Source organism: Alligator mississippiensis, chromosome 1 (genome assembly GCF_030867095.1).
Source record: "Alligator mississippiensis isolate rAllMis1 chromosome 1, rAllMis1, whole genome shotgun sequence".
In the NCBI taxonomy this organism is placed as follows: domain Eukaryota; kingdom Metazoa; phylum Chordata; order Crocodylia; family Alligatoridae; genus Alligator; species Alligator mississippiensis.
The window spans coordinates 154,854,378-154,875,285 of NC_081824.1; the positions used below are offsets into that span (position 1 = coordinate 154,854,378).

Sequence of the window (20,908 nt, forward strand, 5' to 3'; positions counted from 1 at the left end):
AAGCAGGGGCCCTGACTTTCCCCACTTGCACAGATGCACCCTAGAGATCCTGGGGATGTGTCTCTGGAAGTGGGGAAAGCTGAGATACTGCAGTGTGGCCACCAATCAGTGACTGACAGTACTAGCCTTGGTCTGCATTAGAATGTCCTGGCTTTCCCCACTTCTGGAGATATGCCCCCGGGATCTCCTTTAGAAGTGCTTCTTTTTAAGTGGGGAAAGTTGGAGTTCCCCAATTCCAGAGATTAACTCCCTGTAATTTTGGGGGGCTCATCTCTGGAAACTGGGTACCCCAACTTTTCATGTTTCCAGAGACACCCCAGAGATTGCCAGGGCATGTATCTAGAAGCATGGAAAGCCAGGCAGGGGCTTGAGCAGCTGATTCTGTGCAGGAATTTCTGGGGATGCAGGACCAGTCCCCTCAAGCCCAGAGAGTGCCTGACCAGGGTGACTGCAGCGTTCAAGCAGGTCTGACTGCCTATGCTCTCCTGACATAAAGCAAATGGATGTCCAAAGCTATAAAGCTACACAGTTTATTAATACCCTTTGTCGCAGACACATTGTGGCACCAAAAACTGTATGGACATCTATTTGCTGTTGCTTTCTGCCACCATAAAAATGTCTGCGGTGGCATGAAGGTGATATCTGTTTCCACTCTTAAATGGTTTCCAAAATTTTACCCATGTGGCAAAATTCAGGGTGGACTAGGGCCAAAACACTATTATTAGGACCATTGAAAGCAGAGGCATAGTGAGCTCATTGCATATTTGAGGTTAAGTTGGGGGTATGCTGACTACTATAGACTGGGGTGGAAGGGAATGCTGTTGCTGCTGCAGTAGCAACATCAGCTCGACTCAGGCATCAGGAGCTCTGTGACTGGGGTCCCTGGGAGCTGACCCTGGTGCCCCATTCACTCCTTCCTTTTTCTGCCCCACCTCCCCCAATACATATATATTGGGTGCAGGACTATGCCTGTTCTGGCAAAGGCTCCCACAATTCTGCTCATTCCACTAACCCCCCCCCCCCCTCACTCTCTAGATATACTGCTTGGTGTGGCACTGTCCTGCTCCTACAACCCGGCAGGACAGCATGGGGCTACCCCCTGCTATGGCAAAGACCCCTGGAGAGCGATTCTGGCACTCCTACCCAGTTAGCACCCAGGGCAGGTACCGTACTCTTCCTGCCCTCATGACACTATTACATATAGGGCCAGATTTCAGTATTTACTTGCTTCATTGGTACATGTACAGCCTTCTGACACGAGTGCAAACTTCAGCATAGGTGTACAGGCACTCCTCACTTAACGACCGAGTTCCGTTCCTGCGACTAGGTCGTTAAGCGAATTGGTCGATAAGCGAGGAGCCGCCCCCGATACTGCGTGCCTTGGCTTGAGACGCTACGCTGCCGTTTCCACAATACGTTTCGTACAATACCGACTGCTCGGAGAGCTGGTCGTAAGTCCGTGCGGTCGTTAAACAGGTAGGTCGTTAAGTGAGGAGTACCTGTATAGCATGTGCATTATTTTCATATGTCCTTTTTATTTAATCACTTTTATGGTGAAAGTAATATTTAATCTGGCTCTTCTTATCTCTTTCTGATTTTACAATATCAAGTAAATTTTAATGATGTGGAAATCAAGACAATAGAGAACCTTTTTATACTTTTTAAAATGAACAGCAGCCAGAATCAAAGGATTTAAATATGAAAATACTAATCATCTTTGCTTCTTCTCGGTGGTATTACAAAATGTCATACTTCTTCTTGTTTATTATGTAACTGAGCATAATTGAAATTGTCTTTGGTGTTTAATTACATTCTACATTGTACTGATGTAGACATGATGCTTTTTCATCATGGTCTTTTATCTGATCATTTCTCAGAATTGTACTGAATTCATATTATCTTGAATTGTCATTCTTCCCCTTTCCCTTCCCCACCCTTCATATGATAGGAGAGAGTGTTGAAGAGAATGCTAATGTTGTGGTCAGGCTGCTTATTCGTCGCCCCGAGTGCTTTGGTCCAGCACTGAGAGGTGAAGGAGGCAATGGTTTACTTGCTGCCATGGAGGAAGCTATAAAAATATCAGAAGATCCTACCAGAGATGGACCTTCCCCTAGTAATGGATCTTGTAAAACCCTGTAAGTGCAAGAGAGCAATTTAACTAACCTATGCTTTTTTTGCTTAATCTCATTTGTCCAATTCATTATGCCTTTTGTTAGTCTGTTCTTAAACTATTATCACATAATCTAGTTCACTGCATGGGAAGAAAATATCCTTCCCTTCTTCTTTAAGTTCTATAGGAAGTGTGTCTTCTGCCAGCTGCCACCGTCTCTGCCTTAACTCGGAGCTACCAACCAGGCAACTGGTTATCAATCTTGGTTTTCTTTTAGGATTCTTTCCTGCTGTTTGTCAGTCAGATAAGTAGGAATCAGACTCCTGTTTTGAAGGAAAATAGGTGCTGCATGTAGTCTGTACTTTCCCAGATGTTCCCTCCAAATACTAGAGGGCTCAGTGGAATCTCCTGCTACACATGACTAAAAAGGAGGATGTAAAGTAGCATTGTGTTAGGTTAGGTACCTCAGGCATTAAAATGCATGAAGACCTCTGTTCTCTAGGTACTTATTTTCTGTTGAAACATATACCTGAAATTGCAACACTACAAAAATAGAGGATAAAAAGTACTAGATATGCCAGTATAGTTTTGTTCTAAATTAATCTCATGGCAATCTGAAGGCAGTGAACTCACCCAGGATTTAGCTGTAATTGTGAGCAGATTCTGTTGCCTCGCCCTCCCAGTTTCTGTTGATTTTATTGCTGATGTAAAAGCCTTACACATCTTTATATTTCTTATTTTGTTTCCATTAACAAATAAATAAACACAAGTGAGATGGAAGAACAAGAAGATGACACAATCCACGTGGGAAATGCCATCATGACATTTTATGCTGCTTTGATTGACCTCTTAGGACGCTGTGCCCCTGAAATGCACGTAAGTCTTGTTTCTTCATATACTGTCCAGTACAGCTACTTTCTTGTTGATAGCTTGGTGGTCTAGACAGTTGGCTTTTTACTATTTTGAAACAATGGTATGTCAGTGCAGTATTTAAACATGAGATCATTTTGATGAAAATGATTAAGGAACTGAGAGATGAATATTGGCTATAAGGATTTCCTAAAATCTGTATATAGGCAAATTTTGCCCTCAGAAGCTACATAGCAAATCAGAATTCCAGACGTAGTTGAAACGTTTTGCAATAGTACCTCTAGTACCTCTTGAAATGAGGTACTATTTGAAGCGTTTTACTTGTGTTTACACCTGAATGGGGGCAACACGTAGGAGTTGCATGGGACCTGGAGTCAGGCTTATCCCCTTCCAGTTCCCCTGCCAATCCTGTGCCAGAGCTAGGACCTCCAGCCCCAATCCCCTCTATCTCTTATCTCCACGGCAGGGAGGAGAGGCTTGGGGAACCTCCTCCTCTTCTTTGACTCTCTGCTCTCCCTTCCCCTCTACCTACCATCCCTGTCAAAAAACAAAGGAGTGAAGGGACTGAGAGCAGAGTTGCAGGTCATTGCATCCTACTCTAACACCCCTTGGCTGGTGCTAGAGGAGGCTGCAGTATTTTAAAATGTTACAGCTAGGGAATGGCACAGGGAACATACTTCTATCTCCTGCCTGAAAGGTTTCCTTTTCAAACTGTTTCCCAGTATGTTTCCTTTGGAAATGTTTCAAGTGTTACCATAAGCAGATCCAGGATTTGGGAAAGAGAGGTGAAGGAGCAGTGACTGGTGTTGCAGGGGTGGCTGCACCCTCTGCTTCCAGCCACAAACAGACCACACAGACTACAATGAAGTATAAGCATCCAGGGACTTGAATCTGCTAAGAATCTCCCCTCCTGCTCTTGGCACCCCATCAGTGGGACCTCCTTTCTTCTCCCCCTCTCCCCTCTACTTATGCCTTTGGGCACAGGAAGGAAAGACCCACCTGCCATTGCCTCTGTCAGCTGCCCCTTCCCTGCTCTAGTCAGGGCTTCAGGGAGTGGCTGTGCAAGGACCTAGGCTTGGCTGGGGACAGTAGTGGCAGCGGACAGATTCTCCATCCCTGAGCTGGTGGGGAATCTCCCAGGGGACACGGAAGGAAAGGGGAACCTCCCTGTCCCTGGCTGAGTCTGACTCCCTGCATAGCTCAGCTAGACTGTGGCTGGAATAACTCTGGAGCCCCACTTTGTCTCAGATCAGTCAGGAAGTGGCATCCAGTGGGCAGGAGACAGGGGGAACGGATGGAAAGAAGGTGCCACTGAGCATGGAGGGGAAAGGAGCAGGTGTCAAGAGCAGGGTGGGAGAGTCTTACCTGCTTTGGAACTAAACAGAACTCTTTGGCTGCTGCTTTGGCTGCTGCCCCTATGGTGTGGGATGAAATGGGGGTTGCTGCTGTGGCTGCACACCTCCTTTGGATCCTCTCCTGATTGTTACACCCCTCTGTACTCTCAGAGGGCACTATGTTGTACAAGGGCCTATAAGTTTTCATCTTGAAAGAATGCCAGAGATCGATCCCCTTGTTTTTCCTTTTCCTGTCATTAATACTGATCCACTCTGCATTTCTATAACAATTGAAAAGCATAACAAAGAAAAAGGAATAGAAGCGTAGAAGGAAGCTTATATATCTTCTTTCAGAAGACAAAAAACAGTCCATTAATTTCTCTATTGCTTTCTTTGGGAGGGTCCACAAGTTGTTTGTGAGCTCAATTTTTCTCAGGTGGGAGCACAGTGTGGTAACATCTAGCCCATCAAACTACTCAAACTTTCCTTCTTTTTGCATGATTGTAAAATAATTCTTAAGCAGCGTTTTTTTACTCTCTTGGTATATATATTTTTAACAAATTATTTGATTCATAGAAAAGGAAAAATAATATTTTGTCTGATCAAAATACTAAGAATCAGTTCTGTTATGAGAGAGAAAGTAGTTTTTCACCTTGATGCACTGAAGATACTACTCAAGGGTTGGGGAATCATAATGTTAGGCCTTGAACAAATGCATATTACTATACAAAGATGGTCTCTGCCTCAAAACCTCAAAGGGCCTACAAACTTAACATCTAGTTCTTCAAAGAGTATAGGATTTTTTTTGCATAGGAGTAGTCCCAGTAAATTTAACAGAATTACCCCTATACCGAATTATTTACCTAATTCTTTTGGTACATTGGATTGTGAATTATGAACAGAAATAATAGATGAATGAAGATGGGGTTAGGAAAGGTTATCTAAGACTCTTTTTTTTAACATTGAATTCATAATTTGACACCATTTCTGTCAAAATTACATTAAATTTTGCAAGTTTGCTTCTTTGCATTGAGAAATATTTCTGGATTCACTTGAACTAAATGTCAGATTTGTACAGTCCTCAAATATTTAGGTCACCCTTATTATAAATTATCTGATGTGAGAGGTATATTACTATTATTATTTGTTAGATATAGAAACACTGTGCCTTGATTTTTTTTATAAGTTCCTGGCCACCTGAAAGAGCTGTGGACCAGGTTGGGATAGTGGAGCCAATGACAAGATAACTAAGCTCATTACCTGTTCAAGGGGCTTTTTGCACTAGGCCTGTTACATGTGCGCACCCTGCATTGTTCCCCAGGTGTCCCATCATTTAATATTGAAAATGAGATCATTCTTCCCAAATAACAAAAATTCCATGCTTCTAGAATCTATCAATTTGAATCAATGTGACAACAAATAAAATATAAATTGTGCAAAATGTATATTGTTCAGTGTAGTTTGACCCTGACTCATATATACTTTAAAAATATGTACCTCAGAAGGTTTCTAGAGGGTGCAGGCAAAGGTAGATGCAGGTGTGGGGGTAAAATGTTTAATCCTTTTTCTTTTTATTTTATGCTTTCATTTAGCTAATCCATGCCGGCAAAGGGGAAGCCATTAGGATCAGGTCAATACTGCGGTCTTTGATTCCATTGGAAGACTTGGTGGGTGTAATTAGCATTCCTTTCCACATGCCAACAATAGCGAAAGGTAAGAAGATGGCTGTTCAGATGTTTCTTCCCCCACCTTCTGTTCTTTTGATTTTGGTTGGATGTTTGTATCAATATTTCCTTTCATATCCACTGGAAATTAATGTTTTCTTAATGTGTACTACAAAATTCATACTACATTTTTGGATGTTGTAGATAATGATGGATAATGATCCACTGATTTCAGTGAGATCATCATTGAGACCAGAGTTGTCCTAAGGAAGAGCAACAAAGTGAGAATATTTAAGCCCTTTGGGATGCTAGAGCAGGCTAGCAAAAACAAGGAGTTAAGCAAAATAACTAGCATGAAATGTGCCAGTGCCTATACAACAAACTGGATGAGTGACACAGGGCCGGTCCATGGGCCCAGTATGGCACATGGGGCTGCGTCATCTAGCCCATGGAGTGCCCCACAGATCTAGAAATGTGATGGCAGGACAAGTGTCAGCAGTATTAATTGCTGTAGTAATTAACATTGCCTCTGCTCCTCTGCCACCAATATCTTGCCTCTTGGGAGCCTAGTGGCCAGGTTCAGCCCATGGGCTATATCATACCCCAGTTGTAAAGGCACTCTTTTGCCTCAAGGAACTCCTTTGTGCCCTCAATGGTTTCTACTATTTACTAGCCAAACAAGTCTGTCTATTTTTGGGTTTTGTTTTGTTTTTTTAATGGAGAGAGAAGGCTCTTTCTATCTAGCAGTTATAGAAGTAATCCTTTAATTTTTTTCTTAGTTCAACCATTTCAACTAAAATTCCATGTCAGGTTTTTATCATTGTCATTGCTGGCAAATTAAAGATAATTTCTGTATTTTTCCCATTTATTTAGAGCCCTCTTGTAGTATAGACCCTCAGAATAATACAACACTAATATGTCTGATTAAGTGATATTACTGGAAGCATTTCATCTCCTGTAGTGCAGACATTTGGTACAAGTGTTACAAAGCTATATATGAATTGATTGTGCTGGAGCTTGCTAATTAGCATGCTAATTAGCATGCTAGTGGACTCCAAGATGAACATGAGTCGGCAGTGTGACGAAGCCATCAGAAAAGCTAATGGCACTTTATCATGCATCAGCAGATGCATGACGAACAGATCCAAAGAGGTGATACTTCCCCTCTATCGGGTGCTGGTCAGACCTCAATTGGAGTACTGCGTGCAATTCTGGGCACTGCACTTCAAGAGGGATGTGGATAACCTGGAGAGGGTCCAGAGAAGGGCCACTCGTATGGTAAAGGGCTTGCAGGCCAAGCCCTACGAGGAGAGACTAAAGAACCTGGACCTTTTCAGCCTCTGCAAGAGAAGGTTGAGAGGCGACCTTGTGGCTGCCTATAAGTTCATCATGGGGGCACAGAAGGGAATTGGTGAGGTTTTATTCACCAAGGCGCCCCTGGGGGTAACAAGAAATAATGACCACAAGCTAGCAGAGAGCAGAAATTCGACTGGACATTAGGAAGAACTTCTTCACAGTTCGAGTGGCCAAGGTCTGGAATGGGCTCCCAAGGGAGGTGGTGCTCTCCCCTACCCCGGGGGTCTTTAAGAGGAGGTTAGATAGGCATCTAGTTGGGGTCATCTAGACCCAGCACTCTTTCCTGCCTATGCAGGGGGTCGGAGTCAATGATCTATTGAGGTCCCTTCCGACCCTAACATCTATGAAAGAAAAGCACTACTAGTGTTTTGATGCTATCACAAGAAGTTTGAGCTTGTTCCCCAACTTAGAGAACAAATAGATAAATAGTTATTCTTCATTTCACTATTTTGTTTTAGGGAAACTTTTTTCAGTTTTTAGAGGTTTGTGGTTTTACAGGTTTCGGTTTATGCTTTTTTCTTTTTAAAATAATAAAAACAGACACAAAGAATATGTTAAAGCTTTTGAAAAATCCAGGAAAATGCATTTTTCTCTCTCTCTTTTTTTAGTGGGGGGGAAAAAAGAAATAAAATTAACTCTCCATCTCTGCCTGGTAAATGAATCCAATTTCCTGTTGTTAATACAACTTAATGTAATGCCTGATTAACAATGAGCTCCTTCTGGGCAGCTAGAAGTTATTGAGTTTTTTTGTTGGCCCATGAGTTTGCCTACAGGAAGCTCACTGCTGCAGTGAGTCCTAATTGAGCATTTGAATCAAAGGGAAAGCTATACCTCCTCTTTGGTAGTACAGGCAGTCCTCAGATTTTTGACACAATTGGCTCCTGAAAACCGCGTCTTAAGTCAAAACATTGTAACTCGGAACTGACTTTCCCATAGGAAACAAAGTTATAAATGAGGGATTGGTTCCTGAGCCAAGGCCTGATACCCTATTTTCACCAAAAATAACCAAGAATTTTATACTCAATCAATTATAGATAAGTAATATAGCTACATTAATATATTTGTGTTGCAAATAGCAATCATATTGATTTGAAAGGACTTATTTGAGGTGACTTTGCTGGACTTTTTGAAGGGTTCTTGGCTGGATTCTTCTCAGGAGTCTTGGCTGCAGGTTTTTCTGGAGTCTTGTCTGCTTTCTTAAAGAAGGTGTCCAAGGAAATTTGGACAGATGTTCTCCAGGGAGATGGGTGACACAGTGACTTGTTCTGATGATACACTTGTGTCATCAGATCAAGCGTTGTAAAGTCGAAACTGATGTCAGAAAGTTGAAACAGGGTGTCAATTTAGAAACGTTGTAAGTGCGAAATGTTGTAAGTCGAGGGCTGCCTGTACCTCCCTCTTAGTTGTATCATTATAATACTGGCACGTGCAAACGTACAAGTTGGGTCATTTCAGCAGAAGAGTAATTCTAATACAGTCTTGATGTTTAAAACAATGCTAATTTACCTTTCAAATAATACTGATATGTTACAGACTGAAGCAATACCTCAATGGCACTTGCTAAACAGGCACTCAGACTCGCAAAGGATTATTTGGGTTACACAAAGTATCAAAAAGTGAAATGTTTCTAGTTTTCAACTATATGGTTTTACTTGTACTTTCTTTTCTATAGCTGTAAAGAGGTCTTAAGCATAGCTCAGAATTTCTGTATATTTTTAAGATCTTCTGATAAATTGTCCTTTCTGAGATCATCATCTTCATGTGATCTGTTGTTCTTTGCAGTATTTTCCCACATTAAAGGCATTCTTACCAGTGCCATATTTCAGAGATCATTATTCAGATTTATTCTGCTATTGGCTATCTGTTCCCTTTATGGAATGTTAGTTCAATCAACACTTTAATGTATTGTGTATTATTTCTTATAGGCTAAAAGTGTCATCTGCTTTGGCAGTATCAAAATAAATGAGAAGAACACTTAATTTATCAGGATTTAAGTTGACTTATTCATTTTATTTATTTACATATGAACATTGCATAATAAAATCACTTGTAAAAATGTTCCAGTATTAACAATACTCCTCACAAGGAGTAATATGGTGATCTAGTATATCTGTGTAGGTTGATCCCTATTACTGAAGTCTTATTTCTTCCTTTTAGATGGTACTGTGGTGGAACCTGACATGTCTGCGGGGTTTTGCCCAGATCACAAGGCAGCCATGGTTTTGTTCCTTGACAGGGTCTATGGAATTGAGGACCAGGATTTCCTTCTGCATCTGCTTGAAGTTGGCTTTCTGCCAGATCTCCGTGCTGCTGCTTCCTTAGACACGGTAAAAATTTAACCAATTGATTTTCTGTTTCTTTATCTTGTCAAGGGGTATCTAAATTGCTGCACAACAGAAAGTATGTTTCAGCTTTTTCTGAGTAGCCCCTTGATATTTGCACTTACTGATTGGACTTTCTGGTGTTGTCAAGCTTTGAGAGCATCTTGAAAACTATATTCCCTAGAGTAATGCTTGTTTTAGAGAGAATTTCTAGCTTTGAGCTTAGGCCCATGGATGAGAGAGACAGTGCCTCTTTTTGGCAAGAGGTCTTCTGAACCCTTGATCTTGGATCTAAAATCAGTTGTTTACGGGGCATGTGACTGAGAATGTATCTTCAGATTGCTTATGTTCGAAGTTACAAGATAAAGCCCATGTACAGTTACTCTAGCAATAGGAAAGAGCACAGATGTTAGGCAACTTACTTCTGGCATTTTGGCACATTGGAATTCTCTCCTATGTAAAGTTACTTTAATAAAAAAATAAGTTTCTAACTGCCACATTTGTGGAGGTTTCCTTTAGTTCAGTGCTAGCTAAGTTAGGCTTAGATGGACTGAGGCTGTGATGCACAGGCTTTCTATAGACATCAAGAACATGCATCCTCAGAAGTGAATTTTCATGGATGTTTCAGCTTTAGGTTTAGGCTTGTAGGTTTAGCAGAAGAGACTTAGGCTGAAGAGGGACACTCATCAACATCAACTTCGTATGTTCAGCATCCTTAATGCACATTCATGAAGTCTGAAGTCCTGCTTTTTTCCAGGCGGTTCTACACTGAGTAGTACCAAAAGAGCTACATTGAATACCTTATGTGCACACGTGAGCTTTATCTTGTGCCTGAATATGGGATGTATTTAAAATACAAATCTAAGTCTGAATTTGCAAGCAGTGCCCATCTTTCTAAAAGTTGGCAAATACTCTATATCAAAATGCCCAGGATAATATTTGAATTTTGCAACTTGAGTTCAGATCATTTCCATAAATTATATAGAACAGCATGTATAAATCCTATTTTAAAACAGATAAAATACTGTAACTATTTTTTTTTCTTTTAGAAAATGTCTGAACAAATTAAAAGGGCTTTTCGTTGTGTTTTTTTAAAGTAGTAAGTGACTAAATATAGGAGATTGCACAGGGAGACTGTACCAAAGCATGTATTAGTGGGATTCTTAACCACGATGCAGTGGCATCCTTGGGTGCCTTGAGATCTTTTTAAGGGTGATGCAGTATTGTACAATGTTAGGACCATAAAGTGTGCAAATGTCTGTACATGATTTATAAGATAAACCCAGAAATTTCAAATAGGAATCTAGAGCAGTGCTTCTGAAATTATCTGATGTGGCGGACTGGCAATTTTTTTTCCAGTGGGTCAGGGACCGGGGACCGGTTCAGCCGGTGGCAGCAACTGCATGTAACAGCGCTACACAAATGTGCGACCGGCTGTTTCTTTCTCTTTCCTCACCTCGCACGATGTGACGTCACCTGGAGTGCTGGAACATACGAACTCTGGCGCTATGACATATCAATGTTATGCTTCTGAAAAATGTATTTCTTTTTTTCCTGGCAACTCGCTGTGGACCAGCGAATATATTTCTTTCTTTCCTGGCAACTTGCTGTGGACCGCCGACCGGTGGCTGATCCGCGAACCACCACTTTGAGAAGCGCTGATCTAGAGTATCAAAAATATCATGACCTGTTGTGGTCTTTCTGAGTTCTTTGCAACAGAACAATTTCTGTATTTTCCACAGTCAAAAAATGGTAAATTCAGAAATATTATGGTGGGGTATCTTGTTTCTAAAATGTTTAATAACCACCAGTGTACCATATATATATGCATATTCAGTCACATAGTACTGTGCTGTGTTTCTAGATTTCTACATCTATTTTGACATTTTATAGAAAAGAAATAATTAATTTGTAGTTTTTTTGAGAAATGGAGGGTAATCATAGGCACTGACTTAGTTTTTTGCCAGTGGGTGCAGACTTAAAACCCCCCCCCCAAAATACAAAAAAGATCTGCCAGGGATCTGCAGGTCAGGTGTAGTTTTGATTTGTGAATAATTGTCCCCTGTACATAAGTTTAGAACTTGTATGGTACTCTAGTATTAAAGGCATCTAAGGAGAGATCAGTAAAGGTATAAGAAGGAATTTGGCTAAAACCCACTTTGTTTTTGCATGAGTTCCTCCATTCCATAAAAGCAACAATAGAAAAGAAGTACTTTTTTCTGCTATAACAGTACTTACCCCACAACTCCAATTAAGTTTTGTCCAATTTATTTCATAGGCTGCTCTGAGTGCTACCGACATGGCTTTAGCTCTGAATCGATACCTTTGCACTGCAGTGTTGCCTTTGTTGACCAGATGTGCTCCTCTTTTTGCTGGCACAGAGCACCATGCTTCTCTTATAGATTCCTTATTGCATACTGTATACAGACTTTCAAAGGGCTGCTCTCTTACCAAAGCTCAGAGGGACTCCATTGAAGAATGTTTACTCTCCATTTGTGGGTAAGCAAAAATTCCTGACTGAACAGAAATATGATCTGTTGAGATGTGATATTTGCAGGACCTGAACAAAGAATACCTGACTGCATGTCACCTTTTATCAGTAGCATGGCTATGCATTTTAGTTAATATAATATGTTACATTCTAGATTGTTCCTTTTTTTTTCACTAGCATTTAAGAAAAATAACTTGATCTTAGCTCACGAGAGGCTGAGAAGGAAATACATATTTGACTTTACTCAGGTTCTATAGATAATAGTTAAAAATATATGTAGTCTCAGTTATTTTTCTATTACAGGCACTTCTTAATAAAATCTCAGCAAGTAACAAAGGGACAGGACTGCATACATAAAGCTCCATAAGTACAGAATTGTGAATCTAGAATGGTGTCATTTTTAGAAACATTTAAATATTGTAGATTAGTACAATTGGTTCATTGCTGAATTAATATAAAAGGTTAGATTTCTCTGTGAATGTGTTAAACTTTAAACTGCCCATTAATATCGTATAAGCTCACTGTAAGCAGGTCACTTATCCAGCTTCCTTAGCTAGGCTAGTCAGCTCCATGTTCAGGTTGTCCCAACAGTGTTTAATCTTCTGGGAGAGACCCAAACCAGGGTAAATAAAGCAAACCTACCAGAAGCAGCCTTCTTTCTGGCAGTGAGAGAGGAGCCTCTCTGGCTCTGTGCTTCTGAAAACTGCACTTTCCCTCTGTACTTCCCTCCTCACCGTCAGAACACTTTACCCACCTACCATGTTATTCTTCCATGTTGGGTTTATGCAGTCTTGAACGTAGTGGCTCCTAGGTAACATTTGCAAAGCATCAAAATCTAATTTTCAGAATTTGATTAGGCACTTAGGACTACATCAATGGGATTTGTGCACTTTAGAACACTTAACCCCTTCTGAATGTTATTAATATATTATTAGCACAGCATAGGAATGACACTTGTCAATGGTATTTTAAACAGCACATGTTGATTCACACTACAATAATACAAACTCCTTTGAGATTGATAGGGAATAAAAGTAGTGCCCTGCAATTCTTTATACTGCATACTTATTCTATAAATTATCATATTTATATTATAGTTTACCTTATTTTCTTGCATACAACATGTCCCCCCCCCCAATCTGCTGGAAATAGGGGTGTGCGTTTTAAATAAGAAAATACAGTAATAGGAGGTTCTGCAGCTTGACTTTCTGCTAGGGGAGAGAGAAAATAACTCTGTATATGCTGCACAGGGGTGGCACAGTTAGGGTTACCGTACATGCAGGTTTTCCCAGACATGTCCTCTCTTTGAGTCCTCCAATCTCCATCCGGGTGTTTTTTTTAATTATGATCAAATGTCTGGGATTTTGCTTTGCTCAACATTGAAGTTTTTCCCAGTAGTTCCTGGCTTGCCCTAACAAGATGTTGCTTGGGGCTTAGGGGAGTGGGGGGAAGGTGACTGGAGGCAGTAGGCATCACATGTGTCTACATGTACACATGAATGTGGCTGGCATGCAGCCAGGCAGGGTGGTGGGAGCAGCCCTGGCAGCTGCATGCAGGTAAGTCTATGCGGGGTAGGGGTTGGAGGGCCAGGGCTTGGGGACTGTCTGGGGTGTGAGGTTGTGTGTGTGGCGGGGGTGTGTGGAGGGGATGGGTGTGTCGGGGGGGAGGGCAGGTGCTTGCCAGCACTGGGGGAAGCTGTCTGGGTGCTGGGTCTGCAGCAAGGGATGGGAGGGAAGGGGAGGTAGGTGAGAAGTGCCTGCCCTTCCAGCAGGGGAAGGGGGCAGGGGGCCCTCCGGGGGCAGCATTGAGATGCATGGCTGGGCCACAAGCATGGTGGCCTGTGTCCTTGTAAGCAGGGACAAGTGGCTGGGAGATGCTTCAGGGCTGGGAGGACCAAGGGGGCTGCAGGTCGGGAGTGAAGGGGACCAGCAGGGTTGGGGGGGCAGGGGGTGTGGGTCAGGAGTGAGAGGCACTGACACAGCTGGGGTGGCTGTGTCTTGGGAGTGAGGGGTGCCAGGGGACTTTGGGTCAGGAGCATGTTCACTTTTCAAACCAGAAAGGCAACTAGACTACTGGAGTGCCCTATACCAGGCGGCAAGGGGTGATAGAGCATGCCTCCCAGCCTGCTGGCCACTGCAGAAAGCTGGACACAGATGATTCCCCCAGCCATGCCTCCTCTTCAGCCTCCAGCCAGCTCACGAAGGAATGTGGGGGGAACCCTCCCCTACACCAGCCCCCCAGCTGGGGTGTCCCTGGCACTTGTGGGGGGAAGCCCCCAGACCCAGAGATGGGAGCTGGGCCAATCACTTGGCCATGCTCCCTCCTTGGTTGGCTGAGAAGGGAGTGGTGGGGGCAAATGCCTTCTCTCCACCCGGCTCTGAACCCCCAGCCAGGCTGTGCTGGGTGCAAGGAGGGGAAGAAGCCTCAGTGGAAGCCTTTTTTCCTTCACTACTCCCTCCTTAGCCAGTCTGCTGGCCAAGGAGTGGGCATGGCCATGTGATAACCCCAGCTCCTGGCTTGAGCAGGGGAAGTAAAGCCCTCACTGTGGGCTTTCCTGCAGCCAGGAGCTGTGGCGATTACCCAGCCATGTCTCCTCCTCCACCAACAGGCTGGCAGAGAAAGGAGTGGGCAGTAAAATGGTCACTGCTGCAGGCTACCTCCCCCCTGTGTTGGGCACATCCTTGCTGGGGGTCCACAGATAAGTGGGAGGGAGCCTTTTCCCAGCCAGCCTGGGAGGTATGTGGCCAGGTGATCACCCTGGCTCCCAGCTGTGGGGAAGCCCGCAGTGGGGGCTTTACTCCCCCGCCCTGAGCCAGGAGCCGGGGAAATCCCCTAGTCACACTCCATCCCTGGCTGGAAGGCTGGCTGAGGAGAGGGAGTGGGGAGGAAAATTGTCATTCTCCACCTAGCTCCTGACCCCCAGCCAGACTGTACTCAGTAGGGGAAAAGCCAACTGCGGGAGCTTTACTTCCCCAACCCCAGGCCAATTCCCTTGTCAAGGAGGGGCTGGGGAATCCTCCTGCCTCCTGTCTGCCTGGGTTGGAACAGCCACCCTCCACCACTTACAGTTGGGGGCAAGGCTGCCCTGTTCTGCTGGAGCAGAGAGCACAGTCTAGGGGTGCACAGCATCCTGGGATGCTGGAGGACTGTGAGTTAAGTTGAATTGGGAGGGGATCTGGGACAGAAGTTCCATAAACCAGTTTGACTTAAATCAGTTAAGTCTGATACTACATTAAACCGGGTTTATCTTAAACCAGTTCTGGCCATTTTGAAAGCAGTTTATGTGCACTGAACTTCTGTTGTGTAACAGGTTTAAATCAGTTCCTGATCACTTAAACAGCTTTATGTGTAATTTCTGTCCCTAGTCAGGGGGTTAGAGCAGCCATAATGTTTTGCTCTCCCACTACTGCAGCTGCCCGTATTTTCCCTGGGAAAATAGTATACCTACTGATATTTTCAAGGAGAGATGTTCATTCTGCCTTTCAAAATAGATGTGTGTGTCTTATTTGTGGGCATTTTGTATTCAAGAAAACACAGTAATTGCTATATTTGAATTAGTTTTTGTTCTGTCCTTCCAGCTAATGGTTTGTACTCTCTGTATGTTTGCTTGGGACAGTTTCAACACCTAGCATATGTAACAGTCAGGTTAGGGCACCATTCAATAAGAGATTTTTATTATATAATTTCCTGTCTGTTACAATATGCATACTGATCACCAAATGCAGTAGAAGAATACTGGCTTTTCTCCATCATAGATCTAATATTTGCACCAAATATTTGTATCATTTGCATGGTCCACACTGTATACACATAGGAAGATCTAATGGTTTTCCTTAATATGCATTTTATATTGTTTGCTTTCTGTCATTGTCCCACACATTTTTAAACTGCTGTATCATTCACAAAATTGAATATCTTTCTAGATTCAGGAAAATCTGGAGGTGTAGACAAACTGACATGGGTCCTTTTTCTATGTGGTCGTTTCAGTGCAATATCTGTTTATTACATAGACTTTTCTTGTACACTCCCTTGAAACTATCTGTCTGCTTGCAGCCAGCTTAGGCCTTCCATGATGCAACACTTGCTGAGGAGATTAGTGTTTGATGTTCCTCTACTAAATGAGCATGCAAAGATGCCTCTTAAGGTAAGTGAAGTTGTATAGTAAAAGTGTATTTGAATCAGTGATAAAGATATATTTGAATCTTCTTCTACAGTGTCATGTTTTTAATATAAGACCTAGCTTCCCTCCTACATAGATGCCTACTAGTATGATATCCCTCTGACAAAAAATAAAACAATACATTATTATATATTTCAACCAGTAATTCATATTTCTGTTTTACTTTTACTTCCATCCAAATTAAAACATAAAGTCCATGCCTAATCGCTCTGGCTCGCTGTTAAAAATCCTGCCATTTCTTCAACCCTTTGTAGAAAGAAGTGAGATGAAAAAATGGTGGACAGATGGCTGATTTCGAAACGTAAATAGAATAATATTATAGGAACTTTGGCTGGGCTGAGGCTCCATGTGTCAGTCTTTCTTCTCTAAGGAAATTGACCTGTTTTCTGTGTGTTTCTCTGAAAAGTTAGTGGAAACCCCTCTTATTTCTACCTTATAGGCTGTCTTCAAGTGTAAGAATTTCACCATCTCTTCTTGGTATTGTTTGCAGATCTTCTCCACAAAGGGATCTTTCTGTCCTTACTTGGGCAACAGCCTCATTAGGGAATCTTTGGAATTTAGCCTTAGAGTTCCAGGAGTCGGGTGATTCATGGTCATCTCACTGCTTTTTCAGTGACTGACTTTCTTGCCTGCATACCAGCCTCTGGCTTCTTTGCTATTCATTCCATCCAGGAAAAGCACAAGCACCAGCTGCAGATGCTTCCTCAGCCTGACAAAGGGTTTTTAAACCATAAAGCCTGCCAAGATATTTTTCTCCAACTATTCAGTTGGTCTAATAAAAAGTATCAGAATCACCCAAAGAACCTTGTCTGCCTTGTGTGTGTTAAGGCAGAGTGGGATGAATGTAACAGGGATGGTAGCCTGTAACAGGGGACCTTCCTGGTGCCAGTTACATCTTGGCCCACCCACCTTTTCTGGGCTAACTACCCACCCATTTTTCCTGCCACGCCTTGATGGAAAACTGATTCAGATTATACCCAGGCAGGAGGCTGTCCATTTATGCCCCTGATGTCTAGAGGTGACATCTGTTCCGCAGCTCCATACCTTCCGTACACTGAGGCCCATACCTTGCACACTGCATCCTTCACCCCTCTCTGGGAACTTTGGCTCCCCCTTAGGCCCTGGCCTCACCTTTAGGCCAGTCAGAATCCTAAGCTTTTGCTTTGTGCATTCGTTACAGTGGGCCACTGGCCCCTCAATCCCCCCCTTTGGGTCCTGGCCCCAGCACAGACCAGTTGAGGGTACTTCAGGTCAGATCTGAGCCACCTTTCTGTTCTCATCCTTGCAACTCCACTGTAACCAGTAAGCCTCAGGCCTCTCAAAGATCTTAAGGTCTGGGCTTTCCTCAGCCAGGATTGTGCATGCATGTGTGTGGTAGCTGGAGGTTACCAGGTGCCTCCTACCCACTTTTCACCAGGGAGGTTCATGGTCTTGTCATTTTCTGGGGCTGCTGCACCACTGGCAGTCCCACCAGGCCTCCAGAACTTGGCAGGGTACAGTTTTAGGTTATGCCCGGGACCTGGGGCCTCTTTCTTCCCCACAGCCCCAGCTCATATCTCCAAGTACATCCTGGCATGGGAGCTCAGCAGGGAGATGTTCTTCCTCTGCTTTCTGATAAAAAACTAAACTGCTGCCTCCAGGTCTGAGAGTGGGCATTAAATGGTAGTGAAAACAACCAAAGAAAGGAAATAGGTGCACAGTGAGGAGGGTGGCACTTACTCTGTCTGCATGTGGAGCTTGGGGGAACCCCAGCAGTGAGTGGTTCACCTTCAGGAACACCAGGTGCTCCACCAAATGAGAATCCAAGGAGGTGCAGTTGGGTGTCACAACATCACCAGCAATGCTGAACACCCTCTCTCTTAGAACACTGGTTGGTGGACAAGACAGTGGGCAGATCCTGCCACATCTAGCTGTGGGTTGCTCAGTAGGCCAAGGGGTCACATAGCAGTGGCTCTGCATCCTCAGTGAGATAGGTAGCCACTGAGGCCTCTGAGCTTCCTACCAGATGGTGGGGTCTGGTGCCCTTGGACCACATTGGCATCGGCTATGGTGGGTGAGATTGGCTGGTGCAGTGGATCCCTTCTTCCATCTCCTCCCGCCTCTGCCCTTCTGTCTCCCTGACTGTTCACCAGTACCTCTGTCCAGTGATAGAAGGTTTTGCTGCTGCTGATGCTCCCTTTCACCCTTGGTTCTCACATGCCTGCTGGCACATGGACTGTACTGGACTGCAACGAATCCAGCCATTTTTTGATGCCCTCCTTCAGCATCTTCACCAGTGACTGCATCTCTGGTGAAAGCAGCTTGCCCCAGCCAGGAACACTGATCCCCTGAAACTTCTCCATTTGATTCTCAAGCTCCTTCACTATGGGGATCACTTGGTTAAGTAGGGCATTGCCAGCACTGAGGCTCTCAGTGGCCTCAAGGAATGGCTTGAAGACCACCAAGATCTGGGAGATGGTATCCCACTTTGTTTTGTTAAGGGGGCTGCTGATTCCAATCTCCCCAAGCAAGACCATCTCATATATGGTCTTCTGTTGCTCCACAAGCCTTTCCTGCATAAGGTATGTGGAGTTCCACTGAGTCTCCCCAACCTGCATGATTTTGTGATGCAGGATGCTCAGCTCTGCCTGTTTCTCCCACAGCATCTTGCCCTGCTTGTTGCTCCAGTGGAAGTAGCCCACCACCTTTCTGCATTTTGAAATGAGCTGGTTGGTGATGGTGCCATCCCTGGGAGCCCTGTCCCGCTCCAAGGCATCCCTGACTATGAGGTGGAACTTGTGTGCCACACAGTGAATGCCAACAAAGTTGGCATCATGCACTGCCTTGACCATATTCACCCCTTTGTTGGTGACTATGTACCCACGGATGAGCTCAGCTTGCCCAACGAGCCACCCATGCAGCATGTGGTTCATGGCCACCATGATCTCTCTTGCCATGTGGGACTTTCCCATCACCTCTGCTTGAAGTCAAGCCCACTGGTGCCCTGACAGTGCCCTGTGAGGGAGAGGTAGGCATGATCTCCACCCCAGCTGCTCCAGATGTTTGAGATGAAGTGTAAAGCTACTTGCGGCCCTGCCTTCTGCATCTCCTCCCTCAAGTACTCCCTGCATGCCTCATACAGGTAGGGTACCACTGTCCTGCTAAAGGTGGTGCATGCAGGCACTTGGTATGATGGGCCCACAAGCACCATGAGCTGCCTGAACCCTGGCCACTCAACAAAGGAGAAGGGCTGGCCATCCAGAGCAAGCATTTCCCCAATGCTGTAGGTGACCTCGCTTGCCTTGGAAACATGTCCCCCTTTGTCTCCACTTTCTCCCACTGGTCCCACTGGCCTGCCTCTGCTTCTTGGGGATGGGGGCTTTGGAGCAAGAGGGGAACTTCTTTTTGGGCACACTCCAACTGGTGCCAGGCTAAGGAGGAACAAGGGCAAGGGTGTGCTGCCTCCTGAGATGCAGCAGCATCGCTGTGGTGGTGAAATGTTTCTTGTCCTTGCCTTAACTGATCTACTCTTGGTAGTGTTGGCAGGTAGCATGCCTGGGATCACCTGCCACCTCAAAATGATCCCACACTACACTACCCACCTGCTTCTGGGTTGAGGGTGAGGATCCTGCCTTATCCCCTTCCTCACCAGGCAGAGGCACAACAGCAGGAGGAGCTGAGCCACCTGCCCCCACAGCCTGCTTTGAAGTGCCTTCCAGAGAAGGAGACCTGCTTGTAAAGAAAGTTTGAGGGGTGTGCAGCACAAACTCAGATTCCCTCTCCTTCCCCAGAATTTCCTTGGCTATGGCGCTCAGGCCCCCTACTTCTAGATCCAGCTCCTCCTCTGGCACTGGAAGGCTTACTTAGGAACTGAAATTGGAGTGGAGAATGTCATGCTGCTGCTGGTTGTGGTTACTGGTGTTACTGGTGGTACTGCAGGTGCAGACACAGCTGCCACCTCCTTGCTCCCAGTAGCAGTAGAACACTCCTTGCTGCCAGGAAAGAGGGTGCGTCTATGTTGCGGGTGGGGGGGGGGGACGGAACTTGCAACAGCTCTCCCTCTGCCCCCTCTCCCTCCCCTGCCACAAGACCTGGCACCTGCCTTTCTAGCATGCCTCATGTTGTTTGGTGTGCTGCAAAATGATTGTGTGTCTGTGTGTAATATATGTTGTGCTTTCCTGCCCTGTGCTGATGCACTGTCAGGGAAAACACAGATTTCTTTTTGTGGGAGGGAAAGAAAAAATGCTAACAAGAACAAATAAGAGATTTTTGGGTAAGAATAGGCTGAAAGGAATGGATAACAATAGGGATTGTAGGCAAGGGTAAATAAGAAAGGATTAGGTACAACTTGATGGCAAGAGACTATCTGCTACCAAGCCAGAGCCCTTCAGATGCTGCTGCTGCAACAGAAAGACAGACAGACAGCTCACAAAAGGCACACAGATGAGTTGAAACACAGCCTCATATGTTGTTTCTATGTACCTCCCTCAGAGCACTGTGATTGGAAGGGAAGTCAGAGAAAGATCACAGTCACTGGCCAGCTATGGATGTCAGTATCAGAACAGTCTTTCCACCTGCCCTCCCCCACCCTCTTCTCCCTTTC

At 44.4% G+C, this 20,908-nt stretch overlaps 1 protein-coding gene across 1 annotated transcript in view; it reads left to right on the plus strand.

Annotated features, from left to right (window-relative positions):
• The window catches only part of RYR2 (ryanodine receptor 2), an 875,416-nt gene that overhangs the window by 629,206 nt on the left and 225,302 nt on the right, over window positions 1-20,908 (plus strand). The window contains exons 45-50 of the mRNA XM_059715710.1: window positions 1,949-2,135; window positions 2,881-2,986; window positions 5,907-6,027; window positions 9,492-9,661; window positions 11,934-12,154; window positions 16,200-16,290. Coding sequence (XP_059571693.1) covers window positions 1,949-2,135; window positions 2,881-2,986; window positions 5,907-6,027; window positions 9,492-9,661; window positions 11,934-12,154; window positions 16,200-16,290 — 896 coding nt within the window. The remainder of the gene's footprint in view (window positions 1-1,948; window positions 2,136-2,880; window positions 2,987-5,906; window positions 6,028-9,491; window positions 9,662-11,933; window positions 12,155-16,199; window positions 16,291-20,908) is intronic.